The sequence below is a fragment of the Candoia aspera genome, chromosome 3 (genome assembly GCF_035149785.1).
Source record: "Candoia aspera isolate rCanAsp1 chromosome 3, rCanAsp1.hap2, whole genome shotgun sequence".
Lineage (NCBI taxonomy): Eukaryota > Metazoa > Chordata > Lepidosauria > Squamata > Boidae > Candoia > Candoia aspera.
This window is the reverse complement of record NC_086155.1, coordinates 129,092,040-129,107,905: the sequence shown is the minus strand read 5'-3', so window position 1 is coordinate 129,107,905 and position 15,866 is coordinate 129,092,040. Positions and strand designations below refer to the sequence as shown.

The window sequence follows — 15,866 nt, the reverse complement described above, 5'->3', positions numbered from 1 at the left end:
GGAAAACTGTTCCAGTGCTAAAACATTCTTTTCATATACCATCAGATTTTATGCAATATCATCAGGCTAAATGTATGTATGTGGTCCTTTGGGTTCAAAGAAGAGACGCTGTTGTACAGTTCATCCATGGACAAGAAGTTTATTTATTTATTTTTTATAGTCATATCCTGAATCTTTTTTCCTAAGAACTAAACACTCTACATGATTCTCCTTTTCCTTCCGTTTTATCTTCACAACAGCCCTACGAGATGTGCCAGAAAAACACTGATTCATGGAAAATCTAATGTGCGCTATGGATAAACAAGGAATTGTGCCTGAGTCTCCTTAGTTGCAGACTAAGTTGCAACTTAGTTGCAGACAGATTTAGTCAAGTGCTCTAATCATTGCATGACATTATTTTTTTGTTTACTGCAGGACTTTTAATTCTAGTAACTATGGAATCACAAATATTGGCCTCCCCTTCCTCTCTCCCTCCGTCCCTTCCTTCTCCAGCATCCGGAAATTAGTTTTATGATCCTTCCCCAATTTGATGCCTTCTAGAAGTGTAGGATACCAACCTTCATCATTCCTAACCAACATAGATCTAGAGAAAGTTGTTCTAGAGCATACTCTTAATTTATGTGGAGTAATGGGATAGCCCACTGCATGAAATAAGTGTGTAGTATGTGTAAAATGTAAAATGCCTCTGTTCATAGCCCCATTTTCCTTCTGCAAAGTGGAATGGAGAATATTTTAGGTCTTATCTAGGGAGTCAGAAATATTCCCAGAATTGTCAGGAGTGGGAGACAGCTTCCTAAAGAGCAGCAGTGCCATGTTGCCTAACTTGATTGTAACTGAGCTGGAATTGGCAGCTAGAGGGTTTCCCAGTGGGAGCTATTATCTTCCCACCTGATAGTGTTACGAGAATGATGTAATGTCACGTTATCAGCGTCAGGAAGCATTGCATATGAAAAAGGTACCTTACTGGTTGCCAGTTGTTGTGATTCTGTGCCTATTTTTGGCAGCAGAGGAACTAAGTTTCTGGAAGAATATTCTTCTTTTACTGATAAGCTCATAATTCTTCCATCCATGATTCCTCCTCGAAATTTGAAGAAGTCCCTCCCCCCACTCAAAATATTTGTAGTTATCTTTCTGCCTCTCCCCACAGAATCTCATTTCTTCTCATGAGGGGGAAAAAATAAGAAACAACTGTAAGTTTGTTGTCAGCAGTATTTCAAACCAATTCAAAAGTATTCTGCAAGGTGCTGTAGTTAGGACACTAGGAAAACCACTGAGATGGAAATTGTAGTTAGGTAATATTTACCTGAATTTTAAATTACTCATTTTGAAAATGGATACTGGAGAATGAAGTCATATTTCTCTGAAACTCAAATCTATTCATTTTGAAAAGGGAACATTTAGGATGTTTTTTTCTGGAATGGCTGGGCTTGTTCAGCAGAGTTTTCAAAAGCATTAAGCAGGTCAATTTAATTTAAAAGAAATCTGGGCTTAGAGTTCCCTTGCATTTTTAACCAATTAGCATGTCATTATGCATAGAATACTGAATAACAAAGCAAAAGCTTTGAAATATAAAGTACTATGAAGGTTGAGATATTGGTGCTTGAAGACTCAATTGTTCTCCACATCTACCTATCAAGGCATCACATATCGGTTGAGTTCTTTGAGATAGAAAACATTAGATATAAGTATTTTCTGTTTTCTGCAGTGTGTCCCCTCTATTATAAAATGTATTTCTTAGAGACTTCAGTACAGTTTTAGAAATGATATTTTCATTTCCAACAGCCTTTTCAGAGAATCTACTAACTTAATCCCTGGATTACATTTTGGTTTTAACCTAGTTAAAACAAAATTAGTTAATTCATATTATTTCCACCTGTTATTTTTATTTCAGGTGCTAAAGACTAACCTAACAGGTTTCAGCAGAGTAGAACCATTTGGTCAAATGCATGAAGTATTATCTTCAATTGCAAATAGGGAATTTACATGTATGAAATGAAAACTATGTCATTAACAATTTATTTTATTTATTTATTTAATTAAATTTATGTCACCACCCATCTCCCCCCAACAGGGGACTCTGGGCGGTTTACAATAAAATAATAAAAACATATCCACCTAAGTTATAGTTAAAAATATAAATAGGAAAATAAATATAAAATCCAAGTGGAGATGGAGCCATAATCAATAAGGGGTGCTATGACGCCAGCCACCTCCAGGTGGAACTATCACTCTCCCCATCCCACACAAGGTGGCAGAACCAGGTCTTCATTTTCTTCCGGAAGTCCAGGAGTGAGGAGACCTGTCTCAACTCCGGGGGCAAGATATTCAAAAGGGCGGGAGCCACTGCAGAGAAGGCTCACCTCCTGGACCCCACTAGATGAAATTCCTTTGCTAATGGGGTCCGTAGCATGCTCTCCCTGCCTGACTGGGTGGGGTGGGTCAATGTTATGGGGATGAGATGGTCCCTCAGGTACCCTGTTCCTATGCCATGTAGGGCTTTAAAGGTAATAATCAACACCTTGAACTTGGGTCTCCCTGGCCCCAGTCTATTCCTTACCCACTACCCCACACTGTTTAAGAAAAGTTGTGTACTAAAAACAATAGTATTAGGGAAAGTTACTTAAATATAAATTAGGGAAGTTGTACAGAAAAAAGTGTATAAGAGTAGCCATTTAAATTATGCAGAATAGTAAGTAACTTATAGAAAATATGTGCAGAATCCATATGATAGCAACTATGTATTTAATGGTAATTTTTTAAAAAAGAAATGCTGAAAAATTGTATGAAACAGAGCAGAATTAAATGTAGCATTGTTACTGACCAGATTTCCATGGTTCCTTAAGTCAAAGGGAGGCAAGTAAAATTTGCTTGAAATGAGTCCTTGGGCCTAGTTACACCCCAGCCCATCCCTGACTACAGTGTCCCAGCAATCCCAATGGGGAAAATATAAATGATGTCCCAACAGATTGCCTATGAGACAGAAAATAATAAAAAAGCATTTTTTTTTCTTACCAAAATGTCATGGGTTGGTCCACAAGATTATGGGACAGGAAATGACACTCTGTCTTTATTGAAACTCTTTGATAACTGTGACTGCATCCTTCTTTCCCAAAGTAGAAGAAAGGATGGATGGGTTTCCTTGGATTTGTACCAGGAGATGATGGTAGGTTCCATTGACTCTGTGAGAGGGGTTGAGATAGGAGCTAGAGGAAAGCTGGCTTTGGTAACTTTCAAACATTTCCAGCTTCAACCCTCACAAATTACAAATACTTTTGAAGACCAGTGGGGACAGTTTGCTATTCTCTATTCTGGATTTCTTTTGAAAGTCACAAAATTAAGCCTATTCACTTCAAGTGAGTTGAGATATGCTATGCGATTTGGCAGCACTATAGAAACTGTTAAAGTTATAAAAATGATTGATTGTGATTTTATATTGCTTCAAGGCTGCCAGAGCTTTTTAGTTCCTTGAGGCAAAGTGCAAATAAAGAATAATAATGGTAATTTATAACTTACCTAAAAAATCTAGGCCTTGCTTGTTTATGGTCTAATGAGGCACAAAAAAGAGAGAAGAAAATAAAATACAAAGAAAGGGGTGTTACAAAGTTTCTCTCTCTCACATGGTTGTCCCTCTGTACTTCTCTTCATGATATGGTTTGGCCTAGTATTTTACAGATTTCTTTAAGAAGCTGAACTATCTTTTTTCTAAAACAACAACAACGAAATCCTTTATTGTTCATGTCTTGCCTGGAAACTAAACATTACTGGAGTGCATAGATTTTCAACAAATTAGCTTCTATGGGAGAAATGCATTTACTTTTTCAAAATAAACATTTCACCAGATTTACACTCACTCGAGGCTACTAGTACAAGAAATATAGATGAGGACGTTACTGTTCAGCTTGCCTGTGCTGGGTAGACAGAAGCCCATGTGCAGAATCTTGGCTTTTTTACAGAACGCAGGCTATACAAGAGAAACCATCAAATCCTGCAAATTGAGGCGGTAATCTATCAAAAATATGTCCAGTACAAATTGTGTTGTAATGAAAGAGAAATGCCCAAGAGCAACACTTTATGACTCTGCAGACCCCATTAATTTCCGTTAACTCATACTAACTCTTGCAGTGATTTTTTAAAAGCAAGTTTTCAGTATCAGGGATTGGAATGCAGTTATTTCTTCTCCTCCTCTGCTTACTGCAAGCAGTAAAGTACTTCAAGGAACCATGGGGAGGTTGGAAAAGAGGCTCACAAAATCCAGATCAAATCATTTCCACCAAGATATTATTATTATTATTATTATTATTATTATTATTATTATTATTATTATTATTATTTTAGCTTAGGCTTATGAGGATTGAACTCAAGTGACAGAATATGTTATTGCAAATGGTAGCGGTGGGTGGCTTGTCCCTATTTCAGAAAGGGCTTGTTAAAGTGGAAGATGATGCCCACTCAAATTGTGGTTGCTCAAAACTAAGTGGGATGCAGCTAATTTTCTTAATTACAGTGCCACACATGCACACAACTTGGGAAAAATTGCTGAAGCTCCTTTAAGGTCAAATTTTAAAATGACCTTAGCTAAAGCTGCAGAACCTGTGCCAAGGAGTTGAACTAAACACTCTTAAGAGTGATCCTTAAGAACATCATCATCATCCAATTGCAAATACACAATCTCCTCTAAATCTATCAGATTGCATTGCTGTTTACTGTCTCATTAGTATTTTACTTATTTATTTGCAATTGATTATTAGTATTCACTTGTGTCTATAATTAAAACACCATTTAGTGAAATTGCACTTAGCACAACTGTAAAACCTATTTGTTTCTTCACTTTTTTACTTATTTTATATTGACCCACCAAGCAGTGATAGATTGTGGCTGGCCAGGTGCCTGATGATAATTTAGTAGTATGCAAAAATATGTCCTCCAGTTCTTCACATAAAATATACTTCTGATTATCAGAAGTATAACTGTATAAAAGTATAAATTCTAACTGCCTTAGAATTTCTCAGGTCATGTTTTGAGTTAATCTTATTATTGCAAAGTAGCCAAAGGTGCTGTGCTTTATTACTTTTTATTTCTTTCTCTTACACATCTCTCCATCATACCGCAACCTCCCCGCGCTTCCTGAACCGAAAAAGGTGCTCTGGGAATAGGCAGAAAGGCTGTTTCCAACATTTAACATTTCAAGAGAAGGATTTGGCTCTGTCTGGAAGACTCAGTTTCTCTGGTTCAGTAGGCTTTCAGAGTATTTCTTTCAAGTCATAGTGGCATCTCATCTCATCTCACCCCTAACCAGCCAGTATAGGGTGCATTGGCCTCCTTGCCTGTCAGCTGTCAGATGTATAGCAGCCACCAGCTATACTGACTTGCAGGAAAGCACAGACAAGGCTGTCAGGAGCTTCTGATGAAGTAGGAAGAAAAACAAAAAGATGGGAGAGGCAAGATGATGTCTGTTGGTCATTACCTAAATAAGGAATGCACCAAGAGCCTTCCAGTCAGCCCCATATGCCTTTCTTTGAAAATTTCCTCCTCCTTTTTTAAGTATGTTGAACAGCAATATAATGATTGGGGGGGGGGAAAGGATCTATGGAATGTTTCATCACAACACAACTTTACTCTTCCAGAAATGCTGGGAAAACAAGTTCTTTGTAGACTGCCCAATAGGATTAGCAGGCTATGTTTGGTGAGCCACCAAAATGCAGGTTGCTTTTGGAACAGTCAGTTTCAAAGCAGCGCCTCTGTATTTAGGCAGAAACCTGATGCTCTTGGATTTAAATCCATAACGTACCTCTCTGCCTCACCCTTTTAAAAATAATTCCTAAAATTAAGTTTCTTGACCAAAGCTGTAACATTAGGGTCTTAATAAGATGTCTCTTACATAGCTTGGATTCTTCTTCTTTGCAGGCTCAGTCCACCTACGCATCCCAGAATCTTCCCCAGTTGGCACTGCGATTGGAAGCATCAAAGCCTCTGATGCAGATATTGGGAGAAATGCAGAACTTGAATACCGAATTATTGATGGTGATGGAAGAGACACGTTTGATATTGTTACACAAAAGGACACACAGGAAGGCATTATCAGAGTACGAAAGGTGCATATTTTCAATGAAGCATTGCATGTTTGAAGCCACTAACCATTCAGTGCTGGACCCTGCCTTAAAAAAAAAACCATGAAAACCCCCCACAATGTAGTTTTATTTTAGTTCCCACTCTTACTTTCTTTATATAGAAAGATTTGGTGCAAAAAATACTAAAATGTAGCCTCAAGAATATTATGAATAAAAAGCAACCACCAAACCTTTTTTTTTATTACTACTAAATATATTCATTATTTGTTATCATATCATTGATTAGGAAGGAAGGAAGAATTATGATTTGTAATGTATTGGATATTTTCTAAAAAGTACATAGTTGATAAATTTATTCTCTATATTCTTGGGAAATCTTGGTAATATATGATCTCATCAGAATAATGTACTATAGAAAAACATGCCAACAGTTGTTGTTGTTGTTGTTTTTAAAAAGTGGTCTTGTTTTTGAAACAGCAGTCTCTTTGGATGGGTGTTTAGAAGTTCTGTTAAGATATTTGGTAAATAGAGGTATACAACTTTAAAACTATATGTTATAATAATTTAATTATTCAATTCAATTCAATTGAATATGGAATCCATAAAAAAGAAGACAGTTAACCACAAAAACAGGCAGCCTGAACTGAAACGAACAGTAAAAACAAACAAACAAACAAAAAAAGAACAGAACTTTGACCAATAAAGCACACTCACATTAACCTCAGGTCTGGGAACAGAGCCAGATCTTAAGGGCTTTGCAGAATTCCAGGAGAGTGGGCACCCTCTGAATATCTGAGGGGATGCTGTTCCAGAGGGTAGGGATAGAAAAGTTACATTTCCCCTGTCCCACAAGATGGTAGCATTTAACTGAAGGGAACTAGGGTGCCCCCACTCTGCCCAAACGTACCAGGTGGGCCAAAACAATTGGAAATAGGTGGTTCCTCATATAACCAGGCCCTATGCCATGAAAGTTTTTATGTGAATTGCACCTGAAATTAAAGGTTATAATTACAACAGTAAAAACTAATATAAACTAAAAATTAGAAGAATAAAAAGAAAGAGTAGAAGGTGCTGAAAAGAAAGGAGAAAAAGGAAAAAAAATAGAAATAGAAAAGAAAGAAAAAATAGAATATAGTAAAGAAAAAGAAACATATAAAGAAGTGACTTCCCACTTTCATTATAGCAAGTATAAACAATTCTAGTAACTTATAAACTTTTAAAATACAATGAATGATCTCTTCGTCCCATATCCCATCTCTTATCTATGAACAAATCCATAAAACATCATCATTTCAGTCCTGATGCCAGCAAATGCCCAGGAAGGGTTACCAGAGATAACAACAAAACTATTTTAACCTTGATCAAATAAACCAACTTTATATTCCTTCCTTTTACTTCTAACAATCTTAATTTTTAGTCCCTTCAAATAATGCTGTAGAACTTAATTTCTTTTTATTTTTAATTTGTCACAAGATTCTTCAAAACTTTAACAAGCTTCTTTTGTAAATCCCATATAGGAAAATTATCCAGGTCACTCTCTTGGTTTGTTGTTTGTATATCCCTTTTAATTATCAAGACATCAGCTGGTTTCTTTTGTATATCCAGTGTAACATCCTTTTCCATGTCATTCTTGTAGCCAGTAATTTTTAAATCCACTTTTAACTCAATCTCGATCTTGTCAGGTAGAACTTGTTACTCTTCCATAACATCTTTTATAGTCTATTTATAAAAGGGGACAGTATTAAAATTAATGTCTGGGTCCACTGTTAAAAAATATCCTTCAATATGTACAATATTTAAATATTTTGCTTCATTCTGTAATTGTAAGTCAAGTTTAAGTGTTCTCCTTTCATTGTAGTCTTTAGTTCCATCTAGTGTCCAATTTTTAAAATCTTATCTTTTTTTTTTTTAATCAGAACAAAAGGATTTTCCAATGGGAAGGATTCTTTACAATTAATTCAAAATCTTATTTCAAATTAATGTAGACCCTTAGTCCATTTGTAACTTTCCAAAATCAAAGTTTTAATCACTCTTTGCTGCTGCTGATGATGATTAATTTTTTTTAAGTTCTTAAACTTGTAGTTAAAACTTTTTTTGCTAAGGACTGAAGGAAACTCACCCAGTACTGTAAAACTTGTTGATCCAAAGGTTCATAGCTGAAAAGCAGTTAACATGCAATTTCTGAAAGTGATTAGAAAAGTATGCAAATTTAGTGTCCTTTCAAAGGTGCCAACCACGGTTTGAGCAAGATGGATATTCCCTCATCTCCCAGAGGTCTAAGCCCACCAGAGACCATTATCTTGCAGTCTCCCTGCGAGGAGGAACTGTCTAGAGCACTTGTGGGCAATCTCAGGTCTTCTCCTTGTCTGGAGAGGAATTATCAAAGAGCCAGTCTACTTGCCGGCTCTTCATTCAGCCATGGTCATCAACTCTGCTTTTCACAGAGCCGTCTTCAGTCCACCATTTCTTCCCCAGTAGTTGATGGTTTTGAATAAGCAGGGATGTAGGATGTAAAAGGAGAAGGAAAGGACAGATTTTAACAGAAAGGAGTATATACTTTCACAAAGAAGTCTGACATAGAGAAAGTAAATACAGTTCTCTGGCATAGAAAAATGCTTTTTTATATCTATCCTAGTTTCCATCAAGCAAGCAAAGACAGAAGACTGCTTCTTCAGCCAATTTGTAACTATCAAGAAGGGGAAAACAGATTAGTCAGAGTTTTAATAAGCCACAATCAAAGAGCTTGATAGGGAGCCAGTTACTCTGAACTTAGCCAGACAGCATGATGCAGCCCAAATTGCTTTGAAAGGGAAAAACTACTTGATTGAAATCTGAGGATAGTTGTATAGTGTTGAGAAGGACATGGGAGGAAGAATGAGGAACAAAAGAGAGACAGTTTTCTGTAAATTTTGCCTTTCAGTTTCCATTAAAAAAGGCTAAGTGCAAAAAATCAGACAGACAATAGACAGACAGAATAGATAGCTTGCATTTATTTATTATATCTCTATTCTATCAAATCTACCAAAGACTCATGGTGGCTTACAGTTGAAACATTCATAATACAGATAATTAAACACTGAAAATATATAAGCTAAGTAAAATCACTCATTAAATCTAAATATAGTCACATTAAGTGATAAAATATTAATAAAAGAACAGCTGTTTAAAATAACAATCATGGGAAAGTCAGTCACCAACTGCTGTTCAGAAGAACTCAGTCTTTACATCTTCTAGAAAGACTTCAGAGAAGGACATTAGAATCTTAGTTCAGTAGCCAGCTGTAACATCACATCCAAAATGTTTATAAAAATCATCTGGCTTCTTAAAGGACATGTGCCTGTTGCTTTTTCAAAGCCGAGCAATTAACAAAAAAACATTTCAAACAAGTCAGCTGGAGGTATATTGGATGATGACTTTTTTAGCAACCAATCAGAAGCCTTCTTTGGTGGCTTCCTTTCAGTGCCTGGAAGTCACGTTACTGCTCTGCAGTGTATAAACCTGTGCAGTTCCAAAACCTCAATTTATGTGAGCTATAATAATTACAATATAGGATAAAAGTATCCTTGAAAATTATATTGAAATGGCAAGGAGAGTGTGACGGCCCCAGTACCAGGATCTTAACTTGAGAAATTATCCAGATAGTCCCTTAGGAAGCCTAAAGAATTCATTTATTAAAATCCAATTACACAGGACAGTTGCAAAGCTCTGAATAACGTTTTGGCACCAAAACATTCAAATTTAATCATTCCCTCTGACATAGTCTCCCCTCCCTGTCTCCCAAACAAGCCCGTTCTCACTCCTGATCTCCCCCCTCCCAGTTCCTTAGACTTAGAGTCCAGGTGTCTTATCAGCCTGCCCTTGGCTCCAACAGCTTGTGAAGGAATGTGATTAATGATCCTCTCTGCCTGCAAAGCTGCAAAAGCTAACATGGGTTTGCTCTTGCAGTGGCTGTTGTGTGTACAAATAGTTTCATGGCAGGCATGCAAAGCGAGCCTGACAGAGAGTCTCAAGATAATATGGGAAGGGAATATTTATTTCCAATATAATACACCTTCTGAGTAAATGAGATTTCAGCACAAAGACAGTCTTGCCTCATTTGTGTATACCTACTAATTTATGATTAAATAAATTCAAAGGTATCTACCAAAGACATTCTGGGTCCATGTTTGACACCTTTCTGCCCTATTGTAATACAAACTACATTTTCTCACAACTTTTTCACTACCTAAAAGTCACAAAGAAATCATAAAATAAAAATTCTTTTGTAATATATATACAAACACACACACACACACACATACACTATCCAATTGCATATATATTCTAACTCCAAACTTTTTCATCTTTTCATTTTTAAAAAGTGATAAAATTGGCATACATTTTTTTTAAAAAAAATCTCTGGTACAGGGTTTGTGAAATTCATTGTATATGAAATTTGTTAAGCAAAGATCTGTCACCTGAAGCCAAGTTTCATTTTTGTCTTTATTTAAAGGCAAATTCATTGTACTTTGGATACAATTTCAATTTTGGCATAAGTTGGTCACCTGCTTTGAAATTATGTGACTATATTGGTACTTCTTTACTGCAAATTAATTATTATTTGCTGTTTATGAGAAAAGTTGCATTGGCTCCATTATTAAAAGTACTGGTTTACATCATTGACTGTATAATGTAGCTTGGAATAAATAATTTCTGCTTTATAATAAATTATAATAAATAAGAAAATATAAGAAAAAAATAAGAAATTATAATAAATAATTTCTGTTTTATCTACAGAATCTAGCACACAGCTGGCATTACATAAATGGCAACAGTGCTTGATATTCTCTTCACACTTTTTTACCATGTGTCATTTTGATACCTAAGATACTTCTGTGTCATTGTGTCAATAACTTTATTTATTTATTTATTTATTTATTTGTAATATAGCCATTGGACTATGAGAATCGAAGGCTATATACTTTGAAAGTCGAGGCAGAGAATCTGTATGTTGACCCACGCTTTTATTACCTTGGACCTTTTAAAGATACAACTACTGTGAAAATATCCGTGGAAGATGTGGATGAACCTCCTATATTTAGCAGATCTTCATACCTTTTTGAAATTCATGAAGATATTGAGGTGGGCACCATCATAGGCACTGTCATGGCACGAGATCCAGATTCTGCTGCAGGTCCAATAAGGTAAATGCCAAAATCTAAGACATTACAGATTACAGGACAATGAATTCTTCATATCACTATTGCAGTTCATACTTTTGCTGCGACCGACAAAATGTACAGAAAACTATGAGAAAGTAGAGGATCAGATCACCCATTTAATTTGAGCTTGGTTTAACCAGAGTTCCCTTTTGAGCCATGTGAGATAATCTTGCACAAGTATATAGCAGCCTTACCCAAGTAAGTGGCCTCCAGACAATTAATAATGACAACTCCCCATATTTCCAACCAGCATGGATAATGGGGAAAAATAAGTAATTTTGCTGTCTGCAGTTCTGAGATCTGTTGTCCCATGATATCTGGAGAGTATTAGATTGGGAAAGACTGATACACAGAGCATAATTTAATGCCAAACAATGTGGCTGAAACTGATCCATAGGTCAGTTTTCCCTACTTGCTTGTAACTGGAGGAAATTTGCCAGAAATTCACATCTGGAATACACCTTTCAGTCTAAATGTGAAATGGTCATTTTCCACCTGAAATTTCATTGCTTTAATTGATTGGCATCTCATTTGGCAGAAGTCAAATATGAAAGTTCATAAGTTGTTGGCAAATACTCTCATTGCCTGCAAATAAATTAAATCCCTTACAAATATGATATGTCACTCAGTAGTACCTGAAATTCAAATATAATCAATAATAGTCCAGTACTAACACAGTATTGCATGCCAACTTTGGAAAAGGCAGTTATCAAATATTAAATATAAATATAAAATGCTTAGTGAATAGTCAGATAATAATTTCACACCTGTTCCATGTCTTTTGTATTTCTTCAAAGCATGTTTATTTTCTTCTTCAATTTTCCCTAATATTTATCACACAAGAAATAATGAGGTTATTTAACACAACAGCTTTATTGCCATCTTACCTGACAATACAGTACACTTCAGTTTAATTGATCATTTGTAGGGAAAAGCTGTCCATTAAATCAGAATGCCCAAATCTATATAACTGACTTAATTTATGTCATGTGTGCAATTATAATCAAATTAGTGAATTATATCAATTGTCTAGAGAGAGGGTTTAAAATTAATGGACTTGTCCATTATTTGCAAGGGTGAAGTATGACATACATTTTTATGCTAAGTCCATTAAATGGAGTTCCTTTAAATCAAGGTTTCATTGACATATAATCCAACAACTATGATCAAATAATGAAGGCTGATTGGCTCTGCCAAGACTTGAGCTCTCTAAACATGTTCTTTTGCTTGCATAACATCTCATCAACATCTGTCCAGTCATTTTTGGATATTCCATAGACAAAGAATATTTCAGCATCAGTTAATGAAAAAACATGAATAAATGAAAGAAAAACTAAACAAATCATTACATGCAAAACTGAAAAACACTGGGTTTTGTATCATTCCAAAGTTCTTTGGGCAGCTTAAAACAGGATAAAATAGTTACAGAACATCATTCAACCACACTACTCAAAAGCTACTAATAAACCCATGCTAGTGTAATATTTTTGTTAATTTGGAAGCCCTTAATATAAATATCCCCAGTCCCCATGGGGATGTCCTTTCATAATCTGAGGGTGAAATTATTACTTGAGAAAGGCAAGGTATCTGTCCACATTGGTTGTTAGGTCTTCTATTGTAAAAATGGAAGATTAAATAAAAATAAGCAACATAGTTTAAGAACAATATGTTTAGCTATTTCTGTATACTTCATAATTGCTAGAGATATAAAAGTTTGTTTTGTCATAAAATATCTCAAAACATTAGTGTCAGTTCCACTGCATTTTTCTGTATGCTCTTGGAGCTGATTCTTAGAATTATGGTAAGGTTTTGAGCTTTTGCAAAATACTCTGTAGGTGAAGAGCAAATTAGTAGTCATCAAACTGAAAGAAAAAGCTCCCTGTGCATTTTATGCAATTGCGGCAATAATAGGTGGGGTTCAGAGTAGGACCCGCAGGGCTACATTATATCTTTCTATTTTTATTTTTTTTATTTATTCATTTAACCAACAGAGGTAATCGGGCTAATAAAGGTAAATTACTGTATTTATCAGAGGGGAGTAAAAGTTGCTATTTGCCTATTAAATTACAATAAGTGATTATTATGCTTCCTGCCAAAACTGTCTTTTTACAGGTTGTAGAACAGTACTTGGTGCAATAAAACTGTTCATATAAAAAGGAGAGCTTAATATAAGTTCTCTGCAAAAATGATTATATATATTTATGCAAGCACCATGTATCTTTTCAACATTAGCAAATGATGTAGAAATTACCTTTTATGCTCACATACTTCACTGCTGCCTTATGTTCCTCGGTTAGGAAGCATCGAAAAACCTGCCTGCATGCTGTTGCTGATATGAACATTCTGTATGTGGTAGTGGAAATGTATTAAAGATTTTGAAAAGAGAGAGCTCTCATTAAAAAAGGCACATGGACTATAGCACTTCAGGTCATACATAATCAACTTTTTTGCTCCATCTTCCAACATCATGAATGGTTTAGTGCACTGCATCCAGCTTTGAATTTCTTTAACAGCTACTGTCTATGAAGCTGAAAATTGGAAAATCCATAATATTGTGACCATCTCTTGAATGCCAGTAATTATGAGGGGACATCAGGAAGTTTTTGGTGGGGTACAAACTTGTCCTTGCTGTCACATCTTGTTCCAACCATTGCAGCTTAAACTTTATGGATATTGGATTGGATACAAACATCTTCATATTAACTCTGACTGTCCAAGCTGTCAGTTCTAAATATGTTCAATTCTAGATCTGCCCAATTATCTCAGATTACTTTTTATTGTAACATAATGTAATATTGTAGCTGTTTTAATTACTGAATCTTGAGTTCAACAGCTTCAGGAATTGTTGCTTTCTTAAGAGCTCAGTATTGGACAGGAAGGCAACATATAGGGGAGTCTATTGGGGACAAGTGTCAAAATCAGCAAGATGGTCAACATTGTGCCATGATGCAAACCCCACTCCTTTTGAACATATATGCATTGCTGCCACACATAAAAAAGGAGCAAAATTTGCATCACAATACTGTCTGCCTCTTGCTGATTTTAACTCTCTTTAAATGCTGCTGACAGCTGTGTCACTACTCTGAATTAGAATAATTGATAGTCACAAAGATTATTGTGGTGTATATGTACTTCTCAACACAAAACTCCTTTTCTTCCTGCCAATCTGAAGGTTTTCTTTGGATCGTCACACTGATCTTGATAGAATCTTCAACATACATTCAGGAAATGGATCTATTTATACTTCTAAGATGCTTGACCGAGAAATATCACAGTGGCACAACCTTAGTGTGATAGCAGCAGAAATCAGTAAGTTCTTTATTACTATTTATGTATATATTTTCTTTATTGTCTCTTGAGAAAAGTATCTTAGCTATATAACACTGTTTTGTTGTCCTCCAGCAAAGGATGAATGTGACAGTCCAGCCTTCCCTAGTTTAGCACCATTCAAATATGTTGGGGCTACAGTTCTCTGAATAGCCATGATGCTACAAAAAAATAAGAAAAGCTATTTGAAAATAAGTTTTCTTTTCTGTTGGAAATGTTAACTTCTGAATTATCTTCATTCCTATAGATGACATGCCTACAACTTTCAGTAGGAAGGGATTCAGCACTGTAGTAGCAAGGAAAATTTCATCCCACAGATGAGTACATAGTGTTCCTCTGTAGAAATGACTATTTTATGGGGTGCGGCCAAAAGAGTTGTTTTGTTTTGTTTTTGAAAAAGCAACAGAAAAAATTGGCAGATTTTCCCCATCTGATGGTATCTTGATATGTGGATATCAAAGGTCATGGTGGTTGATGATATAGGAAGGAATTTGGAAACTAGCAGGTTGGGAAAAACCAAAAAAGGAAATCAAACAAGAACATAGTTGTGTCCTTATCCAATTGTCCTTCACTTTACTGAAGCTGATGAAGATAATATCCCAATCAGATGTTCAGAATTACTTATAATAATGTCATTCTAGAACTAAGAAATCCATAATATCAAGTACATTTTTTTGGGATATAAGATTCCCTACCCAAACACGATAACAATAGTCTAAGCATTACCTAGATGAGATGCCATATAGATAACAGGCCTGGAGATTGTTACTAAGTCAGTGTCTTCAGAAAAAGAAGTCTTTTCTTATAACTGAAAGTGTCTCCACTGCCTTCAAAATAGTTTCATGAAATATGGACTTTCAATATATTTTCTTAATTAAATAAATATAGATCAGAGAAGAATATCAACTAGAAAATGGATTATATAAAAGAGGTAACTGAATAACATATTGTGATGACGTAGGGGCGGTATTCTTTTATATAAAATGATTTACATATATTTTTTAACCTTTCTACTCTACTTCCACTTTCTGTCTTTACAAAATGTTTAAGAATATTAGAAAATAACTCAGACACAGACAGACTACCAATAAGCAGATGTTTCTGAAAGTGAATGCACATGAAGTGAATCCATTGTAGTAGGTTTGGATGATACCCAAGAACATAAATACAAATAAAAATGTAATAGAAATGCATATCTTTGATATCAGAGGGTCTCTTCATAATGTACCAAAAACTTAAAAAAACTAGACTTAAAATCTTGACCCTGCCC

At 35.3% G+C, this 15,866-nt stretch overlaps 1 protein-coding gene across 1 annotated transcript in view; it reads left to right on the top strand.

The window, feature by feature from the left end:
* The window catches only part of CDH10 (cadherin 10), a 162,194-nt gene that overhangs the window by 134,160 nt on the left and 12,168 nt on the right, over window positions 1-15,866 (top strand). Inside the window, exons 6-8 of the mRNA XM_063298769.1 lie at window positions 5,905-6,092; window positions 10,998-11,251; window positions 14,442-14,578. Coding sequence (XP_063154839.1) covers window positions 5,905-6,092; window positions 10,998-11,251; window positions 14,442-14,578 — 579 coding nt within the window. The remainder of the gene's footprint in view (window positions 1-5,904; window positions 6,093-10,997; window positions 11,252-14,441; window positions 14,579-15,866) is intronic.